The sequence below is a fragment of the Macrosteles quadrilineatus genome, unplaced genomic scaffold (genome assembly GCF_028750875.1).
Source record: "Macrosteles quadrilineatus isolate MER2022 unplaced genomic scaffold, UCM_ALF_1.0 Scaffold_2__2_contigs__length_208266976, whole genome shotgun sequence".
In the NCBI taxonomy this organism is placed as follows: Eukaryota; Metazoa; Arthropoda; class Insecta; order Hemiptera; family Cicadellidae; genus Macrosteles; species Macrosteles quadrilineatus.
The window spans coordinates 175,026,445-175,040,631 of NW_026542595.1; the positions used below are offsets into that span (position 1 = coordinate 175,026,445).

At 34.2% G+C, this 14,187-nt stretch overlaps 1 protein-coding gene across 2 annotated transcripts; it reads right to left on the reverse strand.

Moving 5' to 3' along the window:
* Positions 1-486: 486 nt before the first annotated feature.
* Positions 487-12,108, reverse strand: LOC128986071 (persulfide dioxygenase ETHE1, mitochondrial). 2 transcript variants are annotated; one of them, XM_054406174.1, is made up of 6 exons: positions 11,960-12,108; positions 9,082-9,226; positions 6,193-6,378; positions 5,247-5,429; positions 2,349-2,465; positions 487-927 (listed from the first exon to the last, which is right to left on the reverse strand). In XM_054406174.1, the coding sequence occupies exons 1-6, from the start codon at positions 11,960-11,962 to the stop codon at positions 887-889; spliced, it is 675 nt and encodes a 224-aa protein (XP_054262149.1). In that variant the 5' UTR covers positions 11,963-12,108; the 3' UTR covers positions 487-886. The 2 variants fall into 2 exon arrangements, with proteins under 2 accessions (XP_054262149.1, XP_054262147.1); XM_054406172.1 differs by lacking the exon at positions 11,960-12,108 and adding an exon at positions 11,607-11,949.
* Positions 12,109-14,187: the final 2,079 nt, after the last annotated feature.

Consider the following 14,187-nt stretch of genomic DNA (forward strand, 5'->3'; position numbering starts at 1 on the left):
AAAACACAATATATTGTTGCAGCAAACCTAGGTACAGTGCTTGTTAAACTTAATGCTACTTAATCTTTAATATAATAGATATCTAATGTATTGGATTAATTAAAAATACATCCAGGCAAATTAAACATCGCTTAGTCTCAGTGGCGATCCCAGGATTTTGCCCTCGGGGGGGGAGGCACGCAGAAGGCCTTCAGCTTTTCCGGCACTGTACCGAAAGTTATGAAGGTTGAATAAATAACAAAGTTAATGTTGGACATGGATAATACATCAAAATAGTTTTCAAGCTTAGATTGACAAGTTTGAACATTGTTTTTGCACTACAATACATAGGCCTAAGAGGGAAATAATAATAACATTTTAAAATATTCAGAGAACTATAGATATTAAATCATATTTCTTTAAAACTTACCAACTATACTTTGGATTTTAGCAGCTTAAAGTAGGCATAACAAATCAATGGGATAAAAGGCCAAAAGAACAGTCAACTTATATTACACTCTATTGTGCTTTATTTTAACATAATGTATGGAAATATTGATTATTTACAATGCATGTGTGATCTAATACCTAATGTATTTAAAATATAGCAAAGCTCTGACATAGTTTACACAAAACCATAAAATATCATGCATCTTTTGATTTGTATTGATTATCACAGTGGGTATAATACACAGCTTCACATTTAGTTGAAACACCTTCGCCACATAAAATATGAAATAAAATAACAATTAATGTTTTACTACAACAAAACAAAAGCTTTAATATCAATATTCTTTGAACTGCATAATTATTTGGAACGTAATGAAACAATATATCTAATCACAAATAATTTTATGTTATAAACTTCCAGCTTCAATCACAATCACGCTCTGTCTAACTCTCGTGTTTATTGGACACCACACTTCTTGTTGGCCGGAACAGCTACGTCTGAAACAAATCGTTACATATCAGCATTCACTTTTGGATATTGATTGATGTAGTCATCCCATGTCGACCACCTTTCACAGATTTTTTATAAAAAAAATGAATGCGACAGTATCTAAAGATTTGTTCTACCTTACCTAGTCGGCGTTACATAAAAGCTCCAGCTTACAATAAGTCATCTTTAGTGTAATTGGGTTTAAAAGTCTGCATACTCAATGAAATCAATTTTGATTAAAAACCTGGTGACAAATTTAACATGGGGATGGAATGTCTAGTTTTATAGCAAAGATATTATGTAATCGCTCAACTGCAAAAATATTAACTTCAGTTCAATTAATTACTAAACCTGACTTTTTTTAACAAGTTTGAACAAGGAATGAATGAAAAATTAATTGTTTAGTGGTCTACAAAAAAGTGCAAAATGATATACAAAATATGTAGGACATACCAATTTAAAACAGACAATGTTGGTTACTCAAATTGTAATGCAACATTGTGAAATGTATATTATTGAGCAGAGGGAAGCAAAGCTCTTTGGCATCAACTTTGATGCAAACTTTCTAACACTATCACTGAAAAGTGGCTAAACAAATTAAAGCTAAACTTACCAAGATAGTTTGGACAATATTTTGGAAGGTTGATGAAAAAACAATTTTAATTCTTTATAATGCCTATATAGTTCATAAGTAACTCAAAGTTTTAACAGTTTAAAATTGGGTTGATGCAGTGCTCGATTTGTAAAAAAATAGGTGTCAGTACCTTATTTAAAGTGATCAGTACCTATTTATGCCAATATTTTTACTGTTCTGATAGAGAGGTACTGAGTTCCATTCCGTCAAGTTCCCCCGCAAATCGAGCACTGGGCTCATGGGTTGCCGTGATGGTTACAAAATAACAACGTAAATATAAACAAAACAAAGAATCATAGCATTTTTGTTTAAAATCAAGGCTTGAAACTGTCAGATACTACATTTGTGACGGTTATATGAAGGTTCAACTGACTACTATAAGATCCCCATGCGTAGAACGGGCATACAGCTAGTATGATCTAAACAGAGAACAAAGGATAAACAATTGGATGATGACCACTAATCAAATAATACAGAGCAAGTATTATACGCCATTTGGAAACCATCACTGATCAAATAGGTACCGTTACAGTATTTTATAGATTTTATTTATGTAAACTAAATTAGTTTATAACAAATAATATTTATCTTATGTGATTGAGAACTAAAACAAATGAATCAGCAGATTTAAATAACTAGGTATTATCAAATCAATAATTTTTTATCTAAAAATTGGGAAGAAAATACAAATTCCATCCCGTCCTGAAATTAAAGTACAATTCTATTCATCTCTAGAAATAACAAAAAATTTACAATAGAAAAACAAGTGATAGTTAAGATGAAACAACAACTTACCTATTTTCCTAGGATATGGCAAATTAAGATTGTTCATCAGTTTGATGAACTCAGCTTTGGATTTAGTCAGTCGAGGATTGTAAGTCTTCTCTTCCAACACGGTCGAGTAGGTGAACCCTGAAAATATTTTTACTTTTTCAGATAGGATAACCGTGAATGTGTTAACAAACTAGCAAGATAAGGTGGGAACAAATTGTTATGGGATTCAGAAATGTTTTAAAAGTTGTTTTAATTTTTAATTTTACCCGTATAACATGAACATAGCCAATTTCCATTACAAGTAAAGAGCTTAAGAAAACAAAATCACTGTGTATATTGAAGCATTGTTGAATGTTGTTGAAGGGTTACAAATAAAAATTAAACATTGTATAATATTTACAATTTCTGTGTTCTTAACCCTTTGCGGTCTCAAAGCCGTTTTAGGAAAGTTCCTCTCAACTCGAATGGCCAGCACAGCTGGCAACCACTGATTTCCCCGTCAGCCCATCTGGCCAGCATTGGTGGCCATCCTACACACTTTTTTAACATTGTTTATTGATTCTCCGGCAGTTTGGCTGTCATTGTGTTGTTATCTTGTGAAACTGTGATATGAGGTTACTTTTACCAGGATAAAATATAATTTGCTGTATAACTGTAGGATGACCAGGAGGTTTTTGGATAAGGATTTTAAATATTCTTGCCTATTATTATTTTTGTATTTAACCAGTCATCTATATATATAAAAGGAAAAGCCCTCACTGACTCACTCATCACTAATTCTCCCACTTCCCATTTACCTAGGAGGCTGAAATTCGGTACACCGATTCTTTGGGCATTAAATAGGAAATCTAAGTAGTTTTTATTCTGGTCGGGCTTTTGGACTCCGCCCCAGTGGCTCTGGAGTTTCCCATGTTAACCTTATGACTTTTCATATTTAAAAGGAATTTAATGAATCTCAACAGCTGTTTCAATTAAACAAGTTGGTTCTGTTCTATGATGTTCAATAGCATTAAGGGGATATGCCACTATCTCCAACTTTTTTTTTATTATTTTATTTTTGTCAACCTAGTTAGTATATTTTGTTTATACTAGACTTAATTAAAAGATTTAGGTACCGGTACAAAAATATTGAGTTTATAACTTATTTACTAAATTTATATGCGTTTTTAGTTTTTTTTCACCAAAATTTTTAAGAAGTCGTTATTGAGAATAACTTTTCAACTACTGATCGGAATGACATATTCCATTTATTTCCTGATTCAGGATGAAATAATCAGTAATTCTGTGTATAATCGTTATGGTAACTAAAAAAAACAAAATTTTTAGGACACCTTTTATTCAAAATATAAAAAAGCTGAAAAAAATTTTAAAAGTTTTGCGTAAACATAAATATTTTTAGTAAATGTAATGCTATAGGGCTTACTATACACACAATCCTTTATTACTATATAAAGAAGGTCTGGTGAAAATTTGAATACTATAAGTATAGTACTAATGGAGTTATTCAAACTTTTGTACAATAATAACCTAAAAAACACGGTATTGAGATAATCGCAGGTGATGTAACAGGTGGTTGGCAGGAGAAAAATTCTCATAACTACACTAATTTATTATTTTATATTATATATAAAAATAGCAAAGTACTTATTTTGTTTTAAATAAATGTACCCTACTTTATACCTTCATAATACATAATTATGATATACACAATTAAAAGTGTAAATATCAGGACCAAAAAAAATAGTCCAAAATTTAGTTAAATTGCTGGTTGCGGCGTTTTATATTTTATTTTTTTTATACTAGAAGGAGTTGTCAGATTGGCAAACAATTTTAGCTAAATGTTCACATTTAAATGGCCTATCTAAAAATGCAACTTTTGGAAAATGTAAAAAAAATTAATAATATGGCCTACAGATAGTGGCGTATCCCCTTAAAGTTACAAGGATTACAAACAGGGAGCAGCACTATAATTTTTTTTTTAATTTATGACAACAGCTTACTTGCAACCAAAAGGTGAGTGAGCATAGCGAACGAACTTCAGCCTGGAGGCGAGTTAGCGTAGCGAACGAGCTAACCTGAAGGCAAGTGAGCGCAGCGAACAAGCTCCAACCTAAAGGTGAGTGAGCGTAGCGAACGAACTTCAACCAGGACGGGATTGAGCCATGCGAACGAGCTCACTTATGAAGTTAAACGGGGCAAAGCCCGCGGGTACAGCTAGTCTGTCATAAATCAGTAGGTATTAAACAATGTTACAAAATCAGGTTAAAATGTAGAACGTGCATTTCCCGTTATGTATGAGAAAGGACATCCTGTCTCAACATTTTATGAGAAATAAAAAAATCCCATCTCGTCTCGTCTCAAACTAAAAATCCAATCTCGTCCATCCCTATTTTATACTTAACATTCTACCCAAAACACCTTTTTCCTTGCCTGTAGTAAAAAAAACCTTGGAACTAGGTTACGTATTTAATGAATAAGGAATGAATCTGACACATTTCAAGAAATATAATAGTAGGTACTTCAAAATTCAATCAGACAAATGGAAATTCGCTTAGTCTGAAGAATTGCTGTGACAGGGCCAGGGGTATTTTTTACTATAAAAAGTCCTCACTATATGAGGAAGACTCATTTTAGCAAAGTTTTGTACAAAGCAATGGGCCACATAAAGCAAAGTGCCACAAAAATACAAAATGCCATACATCTCTAGAGACTGGCACAGTCCGTAAAGAATCAATTTTTCAATTAGGTACTTGTAACAAAAAAAAAACGTGTCAGACAGTAAAATACAGTGCATTCCAATCAACAACCAAAATGACTAAAGATAGGCTGAATTTTTTTGGTGAAAAGTATATGTAATTATGCAAACCAAGATTCCACATAGTGAGGACTACTTGTATACTTGATCTAGAGATGACATACCTTTGTAGTCGTGAGCTGGAAATATCTTGAAGTTATCAGGCAAAGTGAATATTTGTGTGTGAACTGAGTTGTAGAGAGTTTCTGCGTCACCTTCCTGAAAGTCAGTTCTTCCGCAGCCTCGGACGAGAACTGCGTCTCCCGTGAACACCAGACCCTGTTTCTCACTCACGTAACTAACACAACCTGGCACAACAAAATTATTTGTAAAGCGCGTTTAACTAAGTAATGTACCAAAATCTTTTAGACAACATTAACTTCATTTATAGCTGCAACACATTAGACCTTCAACTAGTAAAAATTTTTTTTTCTAATTGCTCCAAATAAAAAAGAGGTTATTTTACCATAGTATCGCCTTTTGACTCCTATACCCCCTCTAAGGGCGGATAAATAATAAATAAATCCGCCTTTAGAGAAGGTATAAGAGTCACAAGACGATACAGTAAATTAACCTCTTATTTATATGTTAAGTGTGACTCACAACTACGCAAATATGCTCCAAATAATTTACTAAATTTATTACTCAGTAGTTTTTTTTACCAAAAAGCACAGGGATAATGCAGAGAAATATACTTTAAACAAAAATGTGTTTTCGATCATTCAACATTGCATATTTTGAAGCTGAACGCAATAGTCTTTTTATTATTTACTTACAACTGACGTCACTCTTCTATACACTGACAAATATAAATCTGAAGAGAAACCTTGAAGTCTTCGTGACTTTGGTAATCGTCTACCGCGACCATTGCAACACCCATGAAGGTAACATGCAGTATAATTTTTTTATATAAATTTCCATCATGTCTAGCTAAAAAAAATACAAACCAACATTTTTTTATAATTCAATTATATTTTTTAATTTTACTTTGTATTTTAAAGATGTCACAATCAAGGATTATTTTACCTTGCATAAATTAACTTTGGTTTAAAATGTAATCAGTAATCTCACCGTTGGTGTGTCCTGGAGTGGACCTGACCGAGAGGGAATGACATCCAAACTGTATGACATCCTCAGGAGTGACATGTATGTCAGCCTCGGCACAGCTGCTTCGAGCAATCAGACTGCGGCTGCCCGGCAACAACTGCTTCAGTCTACCAGACCCTGTTATATGATCTGCATGGAGGTGTGTGTTCACTGCACAACAAAAATAGTTGATTATTAATCCGACATGAATTTTAAATTGATTTAGTGCAAAATGTTTAGAGAGAGAGAGTTACCAGTGACATACAAACAGGATACCTGGTACGTGAAAATTAGGAAGTTAGTGCAATTTTTTTATAACACATTTGCATTATAAGCTGGATGCACAGTACATTTCACTTTTTTTAAGGTGTTCGCCATCAATCAAAATATTGGCCTTAGTCACTAACAAGAATACAAGATTGCGCCACTCATCTCCATTAATACTTGACTTAAAATACAGTCCAACCTCAGTATAACGAATCTGAAGGGACCGAACTGAATATCCGTTATATCAAGGATTTCGTTGAAACGAGGTTCGTTATATAGAGGTTATGTTTGCAGGAATTTCGCTAAGTCGAGGTTCAGAACCAGCGTCGGTCAATATAGGTCGGGATTAGACATCATTAAAACACAATTAAGTTAAAGTAGCATATGCTACAATACTTTACAGTACAGTGTTTACATTGTACAGTAGAACCTAAATTATCCGGCATAAAAAAGGGGAGGGATCTTGAATATTGCGCAATCATGAAAATTGCATTGACCTTGGTACAGGTTAAAAACTGTAAGTTTAAAATCACAGCTTGTTCTAACCCTCCTAAAACCTAGCCAAACACTGTATTGCGTAGTCATAAACCATGTAAAGAACAAAACAAAACAGTAATAGAAATTTTTGTAAGCTACTGATCGTGATAGGCCGGTAGGCTACTTACAGTACAGTACTGATTTATCACAACAGAGGAATGTCAATAATAATCATGAACTATAGCATTGGTGTTGCTAGTTGAAACAAATCGTATTGAAAACAATAAATTATTAGATAAGTCATTATAAAAGTGTATAATCATAGCCAACTTAAAGATAATAAAAACACTCGAAAAAGGAATGTTAAAATAACGATGTTGCTATTCTTTCCCTTTGGTTTTGTTGTTATATTCTTTCTTAGGTTTCTCTTTATCCAAAAATTGTACAATTCACCATAGTTACTTATCGCTCAATCACAGCTTACTAAACATTACGTCGTCATCAGTCCTCAGTGAATGAAATCAGTTCTCAGTTGCAACATAGCGCGCGCAGCGACAGCAGACAGAGATGTGTAAACCGGAGCAGACGAATGTTAGCGCAAGCGATAAGCGATGACGTCACCTTTCCATTTCATTTGATAAAGAAACAGATTTTTCAAAAACAATAATGGGGTGAGGGATTTGTTATATCGAGGGAAAGACGTAGACAATTCGTTATGCAGAGGTTAAATTCGCAATGTAGAGGTTCTGACAATGACAAATTCGCTATATTGAGGTGTCTTATTTTAGCCGAAATCGCAAAAAATTTGTTAAATCAAGGTCGTTGTTATGGTTTGTTCGTTATGTAGAGGTAAAATATACATTGTGTCTTATGGAGAGTTCTAGGGGATTTAAAAAAATTTGTTATATCAAGGAATTTGTTGTATCGAGGTTCGTTATATCAAGGCTAGACTGTACCTTTATTCGTATGGTCGCCATTTCAAAATAAAGAATTCAAGTATATGTGAAACTTCTCCGAAAAATATCAGTTTTTCAATAAACCCTCTCCTAAGAGCAACCTCAATTAAAGGGATGTATTTAATCACATTTAAAATATTAAAGATAAATCAGCAGTATTTGTAAACCATATCTTGAGTACTATTTGTAATGACACATTTTTTCAGAGCAAAGTCTATAGCACAGACAATATTTTATATTTCTAAAAGTAGCCCAAGCATACAATATTTGTGTGTTTTTGAAGGAATAAAGAATTTTTCTGTTGTCATTCAGCAGATGAGACATTGTTTTTTTATTTAATAATCTTGCGTAGGACTAAAAAACTCTAACAGTGACTCTAAACAAAAACGCAGACACGTCTTTAAGGCTACTGGTACTTATGCAAAATATAGATAGTAATTCAGCTAAATAAAATTTAAAAACAGTTAAATGACGTCAGTAATTATCATACACAACGCATCAGACAAACTAAAGCATAAGTGCAGGGATTCAAATCCAACAGTTGCGAGGATGTCAGCCCACATTAGAAAACCGATGCAGCATCTCCAGTATACTTCCATGTAACTAGCCATCCCACATTTCCCACATTTTAACGTAGCCTGACTGGGACAGTGTCGTCGTCCTGTAATCCAGCTACTAGGAGGTCACAAATTATGGATATTTATAGGCATGCACTGTGGATGAGATACTCCCTGGTGCGGATTAACGTCCACACTAGTAAGTAACTATGACTATCCATAGTACGATCCTGATAATATGTCCAATTCGTTAATTAATACCAAGGCAAAAATGTCGTTCGGATTCCACTATAAACTGTTAGTCCCTTAGTTGCCATTAGCTGTATGGGCTATTAATTAATAGATGTGTCTAACGAATATGTCAGCCTTAGTCACTAACAAGACTACAAGATCGCGCCACTCATACTACACTCATCTCCATTCATACTTGGCTTAATTTCAATGATAAGTATTGAAGTATATTTGTCACTGGTCTTTAACAAATGGTTAATTCTGTGTTATTGTGGTAACTGATAACGAATGTTAAATATGACTGTATTCATAGATGTCTTGTGCAGTAGGATAGGAACATATTTTAAACTAAAAAAATGATAATTTATCACAGAAACTATACTTACTAGCATATTTTAGAGTGAACCCAAGCTCTTTGATCAGTTGTGCATCTCTCTCTGCTTGCTCAAGGACTGGGTCTATCAACACTGCTATTTTAGAGTTAACATCTGCCAAAAGATATGTATAGGTACTGCTCTCTGAGTCAAACAACTGGAAAAAATAAAAGGAATCGTAACAAACGTTATGCTATATCTTATCTTACAAATATTTTAAACTAGCTGGCCCGACAGACGTCCTGTACTAATGTGGTTTTATGTCAAACGCTTGTACATTTTCAAGATGAGCTCGTTCGCATCACTCAATCTTGTCCTAGTTGAAGTTCCTTCGCTATGGTACACTCTTTTCACCTTTTGGTTGAAAATCAACAGGTTTTTTAAACACATGTTATTGTATCCCACAGTTTCATGAGCAAAAACATTTTTTAATTTTTAAAATCAAATTAAGTTAGCCCACTAAATAACGGTTGGATGAAATATAAATTTTCTTACATAAAAACCTATCCCTGGCACTAACGAACACAACTAAAAAAGAATCATCCAATTCGGTGCACTCCTTCTCGAGTTATGGAGTAGGCCTACTAACAAAAAAAGGGATTCATTTTTATTATATAAAAGTTTGTGTGTTTGTTTGAAGTTCAATCACACATTAACTACTGGTCGGATTGGGCTGAAATTTGGCATGATGTTAGCTCACATGGTCCCGATTAACATAGAGACCTATTCTTATCTCAAAAATCCTTCCGGGCTCCGCCCCAGTGGCTCTGGAGTTTTCCATGTTAACCTTATGAGTATTCTTTAAGAGGAATTAAATAATTTTGTCAGCTATTCTTACTAAACAAATTTGCTATGATATTCAATAGCATTAAAAATTTATAATGTTTACCAACAGGGTGCAACACTATTAATTTATTTTTGCACAGGCGGGGGGTCGTTTGCCCCGGGCGGCATGTTTTGGGGGCGGCAAAATTTAGGTTGCTATGTAATTTGTTTTAACCTTAGAATACTTAATTAAGTTTAAAGTGGTCTATCCAAAGGGCTTTTAAGAAATTATTTATATAAACACGGTGGTGAGGTTCAGGGATCGGAGCAGGGGACATGACTGGTCAAGGTCTAAGTAATTTCTTGTATTTACAGGCGTGTATATAGTTGAGTAACCGCCGCCTGCGCCATTCTACCCCTGATCCCCTCTCCGCTCCTTGTTAACCCTCCGAGTGTCACGCGTCATAAAAACGACGCACAACACACTTTGTGTAGGGTCACGCGTCGCTTTTAAGACGCACAAACATCGTTTACGGCGAAGGCTCTATGACTGACTGAATCGGATTGAACTGGATCGAGTTAGGTATCGTTCTTTCCGTAATATTCTAAGCTTTCTGCAGAGGTCTGTCTCTAAGCGCTATTCATTTTAGTTCCGAAAATATTGTAGCAGACAGCTGACGTGCGTGTATTTGTAAACAGCTAGGTTCCCCCGGACCGATGACTGATGTGTTTTATTACGTTTATCATTGTTTTAGTGTTAAAAATCAAAAGTAGTGATATACGTGGTGCATTATAAGAAGATTTAAGTGGTTTTGAAGTGCTGGTTGATGATCCTGAAGAAGTAGGTAGTGATATTGATGTAAATTATCAGCCAGATTCCTAGCTATGGTTAGGCTATGCATTCTTAGCTAAACGCTATGTACTGAAATCCGTTTTTCGCTCATAACTTATTTATTTGATAACTTACCTCGCTATATGATTATATATTTGTAATCCTCATTAAATTTAGAACAAAGTGGCTATTTTCAAATATTTATAGGCCTATAATTTATACAATTTCATTGAGCGCGAACTTATTTTTTTTTTGAAAATTTTCGAAATTATATTTTTTTTTACCTAAAAATTTTTTTTTTTTTTAAATGTTCCTTATGTTTTATATATAATATTGAAGCCCATGATTTTCCAAACAAAATGGTATATAGAACATTAGAATTAACATTGTTTTAAGCTTCTCAGATCCGTTTTAATAAAACCTTGTAAAGGGGCCAAAAATAGGTGGACATTAAGGCCTAAACTATGGACACTCGGAGGGTTAATACCTTTATTTTTTTTGTAACTTATATTTTTCTTAAATTGCTTATTTCTATCTGAAATTGTGGTTTCTAAACAACGCAGCATTGTTCAATACTTACACACAGAGAGCGCAGCGTAGCGTAGCGCATTACAGGTTGTAGTGTACGGTCTTAAAGGTATATCAGTTTATCAATTATTTAATTTGGTTAGATTAACCTAACTAACCAAACTTGATATTAATGTATCCAATGAAGTAATCGATACCGGTAATATCGATCGATATATTCATTCGAATGAGTGTATTAGGCCTATGACAAACTAAAGTGCAGCAAAAATTTCTTAAACATTGTGACAGGGCAGTTTGCTACACTAGCCTTAAAGGCCTAACAACAATTTTAAATCATACTTGAAAAATGTAGTTAACCTAACTTAGATCTAACTTAAGCGATCTTAACTTAACACTTTAAAAGCCTACCTACCTGTCTGAAAAAGAAGTCCGATGAGGTCGAAATTTGCTCTCCAGCACTCATTTTCTTTGATTTACAACTTGAATAACAGTTAATTGTACAGTGATTTAATAAAAGAGAACTAATAATGGGCTTGTTCAGATCATGGATTGTACCAACACCTCTTGCGCAATGAAGAATAGTGGATCTCAGTATTGATATTCCGATCATTACCTACTCTATAATTTACACTGGTGAACATTCACACTTTCAGCTAGGCTAGTAGGCCTAAAAGCTTTCAGACTCTATAGCAAAGATTTGTTACGTTACAATAAACCAAGAAAGGTTAGGTTAACCATAAAGACAACAACATTTATTATAATTACCATTGCATTGTTGTATCTGTTCTGTTATTTTGTTTCAGCAGACCTAAAAAGCTGTCTGAAAAAATGATAAGATAAATGAAATGAAATAGACAGCACACAGCTGGTGAAAGGTGGCCGTGGTTGACGGGAGTTGTTAGGTTTGAGTTTTGCTCATCGATGTATAATAACTCCCTGGATTGCGCGCTCAGGTTGAAGTAGGGCTCGAAAAACGGTCCGCCGCTGCCTCGCTCTGTCCACGAGGAGTGGGGATAAAAGCGGGAGGCCTTCTTTTAGGCAACCTTTAACCTTTCATCTAGGTACCATTTCACTTAAATCACATATCAAGTTGGTACCGACAACTCAAATCGGTCAGCTAGGTCCCGGCCCCTCCCTTCTGGGGGAAGGGCGTGGCTTCGCCGTGGTCACATGTTTCGCGGTGCGGTCGCTTACCCTCTACACTTCTGAAAATTCCCGCGACTTCTTTGAATTACCACTACTCCACCCAAATTTCAGCCTTCCTTCGTTTAGTTTCTTGTTCTGTTCTGCGTTTCTTCTTCTTCTTCTGTTCTAGATCTGCTGCTGCTCTAGCTCTAGTAAGTTTGAGGTTGGATTTTGGAGAATTTATTGTTTGTCAATTTCAATTGTCAAATTGTCATACAAATTTGTATTTTAGATGTGTATTTTCAATTTAGGCCTAAGTTCCAACAACTACTACAGTTTAAAGAACCATTTTTGTCATCACAAAATTGAAAGGTGTAACTTATTGACATGGACATGGTCATTAGAATATTAACGTTTCAAGCAAATTCAAATTAGTTTCTGGTAGCCTATAAAATAAATTGGGGGTAGGCCTACAGTTTCCTGGGCTTCGCTAATATCGATTAAAACTATCAAATTGAAAATATTGATTAATAATCGATATTTAAAATATCTATGACTATTTTAAAATTAAACTGAACTTTATGCCTTACCTCCTACACTATAATTCGAGTAAATATATCGATCGATAAATCGATTATTTCATTCAATATATCAAGTTTGGTTAGTAAAGTTAACCTAACCTAACTTAGCTAACCGAATGAATCGATACATCAAATAGGCCTAGTCTAACCATTAGTTGCATAGTACTGCGCTTTTAGTTGGATTTTTAAACTCATAGAAAATTATGACTATTAGTTTTAATATAACTTCCGGTACTAGACTATTGATCGATTTCGAGCAACAAGTGCACTAGTTTTATTTTTTATTTTTATTTTTTATAAGATGCTGACAAAGTATAAAGTTTTTCGTATGACAGTTTTAGTTTACCATTTGAGTTTTTAGCATTTTATAGCATAGCCTATACGTATTTGATACTCTCAGCAGCTGGAGTAGTGTGATTTTTTCTTTGATTATTGTGGCTTTACGTGACAGGTGGAGGTGGATGGCTATAACTTACAAGGTTACATGGTACACATTAAATTCATAATGATTTGCATATTTCGGTAGACTGGCTTTTTCGTAGGCCTACGCTTCATTGCTCTTTACAATTTCAAGAGATCTATTGTTCAAGGCGTCAATGGGCAACTAACCTAAGTTTATCGCCATTCTACCGCATTATAACCTACCCTACAGGGTCCGGATTTTGTATGTAGCAAATGTGCAACTAACCTACCGCCAGGGCAACGGCCATCAAAACATTTTTATGTGTGGTAATAAACCTTGTAGGTTAGTCTAAACTTAGTTGATACTACTAACAAAATAACTTAGCCATCTTAAAGACATCAAGTAATTAAGTAGGCCCATTTTATTGGTCGTTGAATAATCACTGATTGCTATAGACTTCGTCTGAGACACATTAACTCACGGTATATAGGCTACTTGATCAATAGCGATATAGGCCTATTATCATAGTCACATTTTTTATGCATAGCCTATCAAATATATAACTTAGGCTCTATCACAGACGTTAAAATAAATAATAAGTATAGTTGTGCAGTTAAATAGATCAGGGGTAATAGTACTTGTTGTAATATGTAGTTCTAAACTTACTTCATCAAATCCATTTCAATGCATCAAGCAAAAGAGCTGTAACCCCATGAATAGCCTAGGCTAGTCTAATAATATTTTAAGACATTTTTATTTTATGATATTAAAAACATTAGGCTACACTAAGCTAGTGAAATCTTCCCATAAACTTAGCCTACTCGGCTTTTAATTTTTGCTTTGATTTTTACTGCCCTACCCGTCAATGAGGTTAAGGGTATAAG

Excerpts from the sequence above, each read along its gene's own strand:
- LOC128986071 (XM_054406172.1), bottom strand. The coding sequence starts at position 11,804 with ATGATCGGAATATCAATACTGAGATCCACTATTCTTCATTGCGCAAGA. Across the intron at positions 9,227-11,606 it reads CGGACTTCTTTTTCAGACAG|TTGTTTGACTCAGAGAGCAG; the intron begins GTAGGTAGGCTT and ends TATTTTTTCCAG. Across the intron at positions 2,466-5,246 it reads TCCAGCTCACGACTACAAAG|GGTTCACCTACTCGACCGTG; the intron begins GTATGTCATCTC and ends AAATATTTTCAG.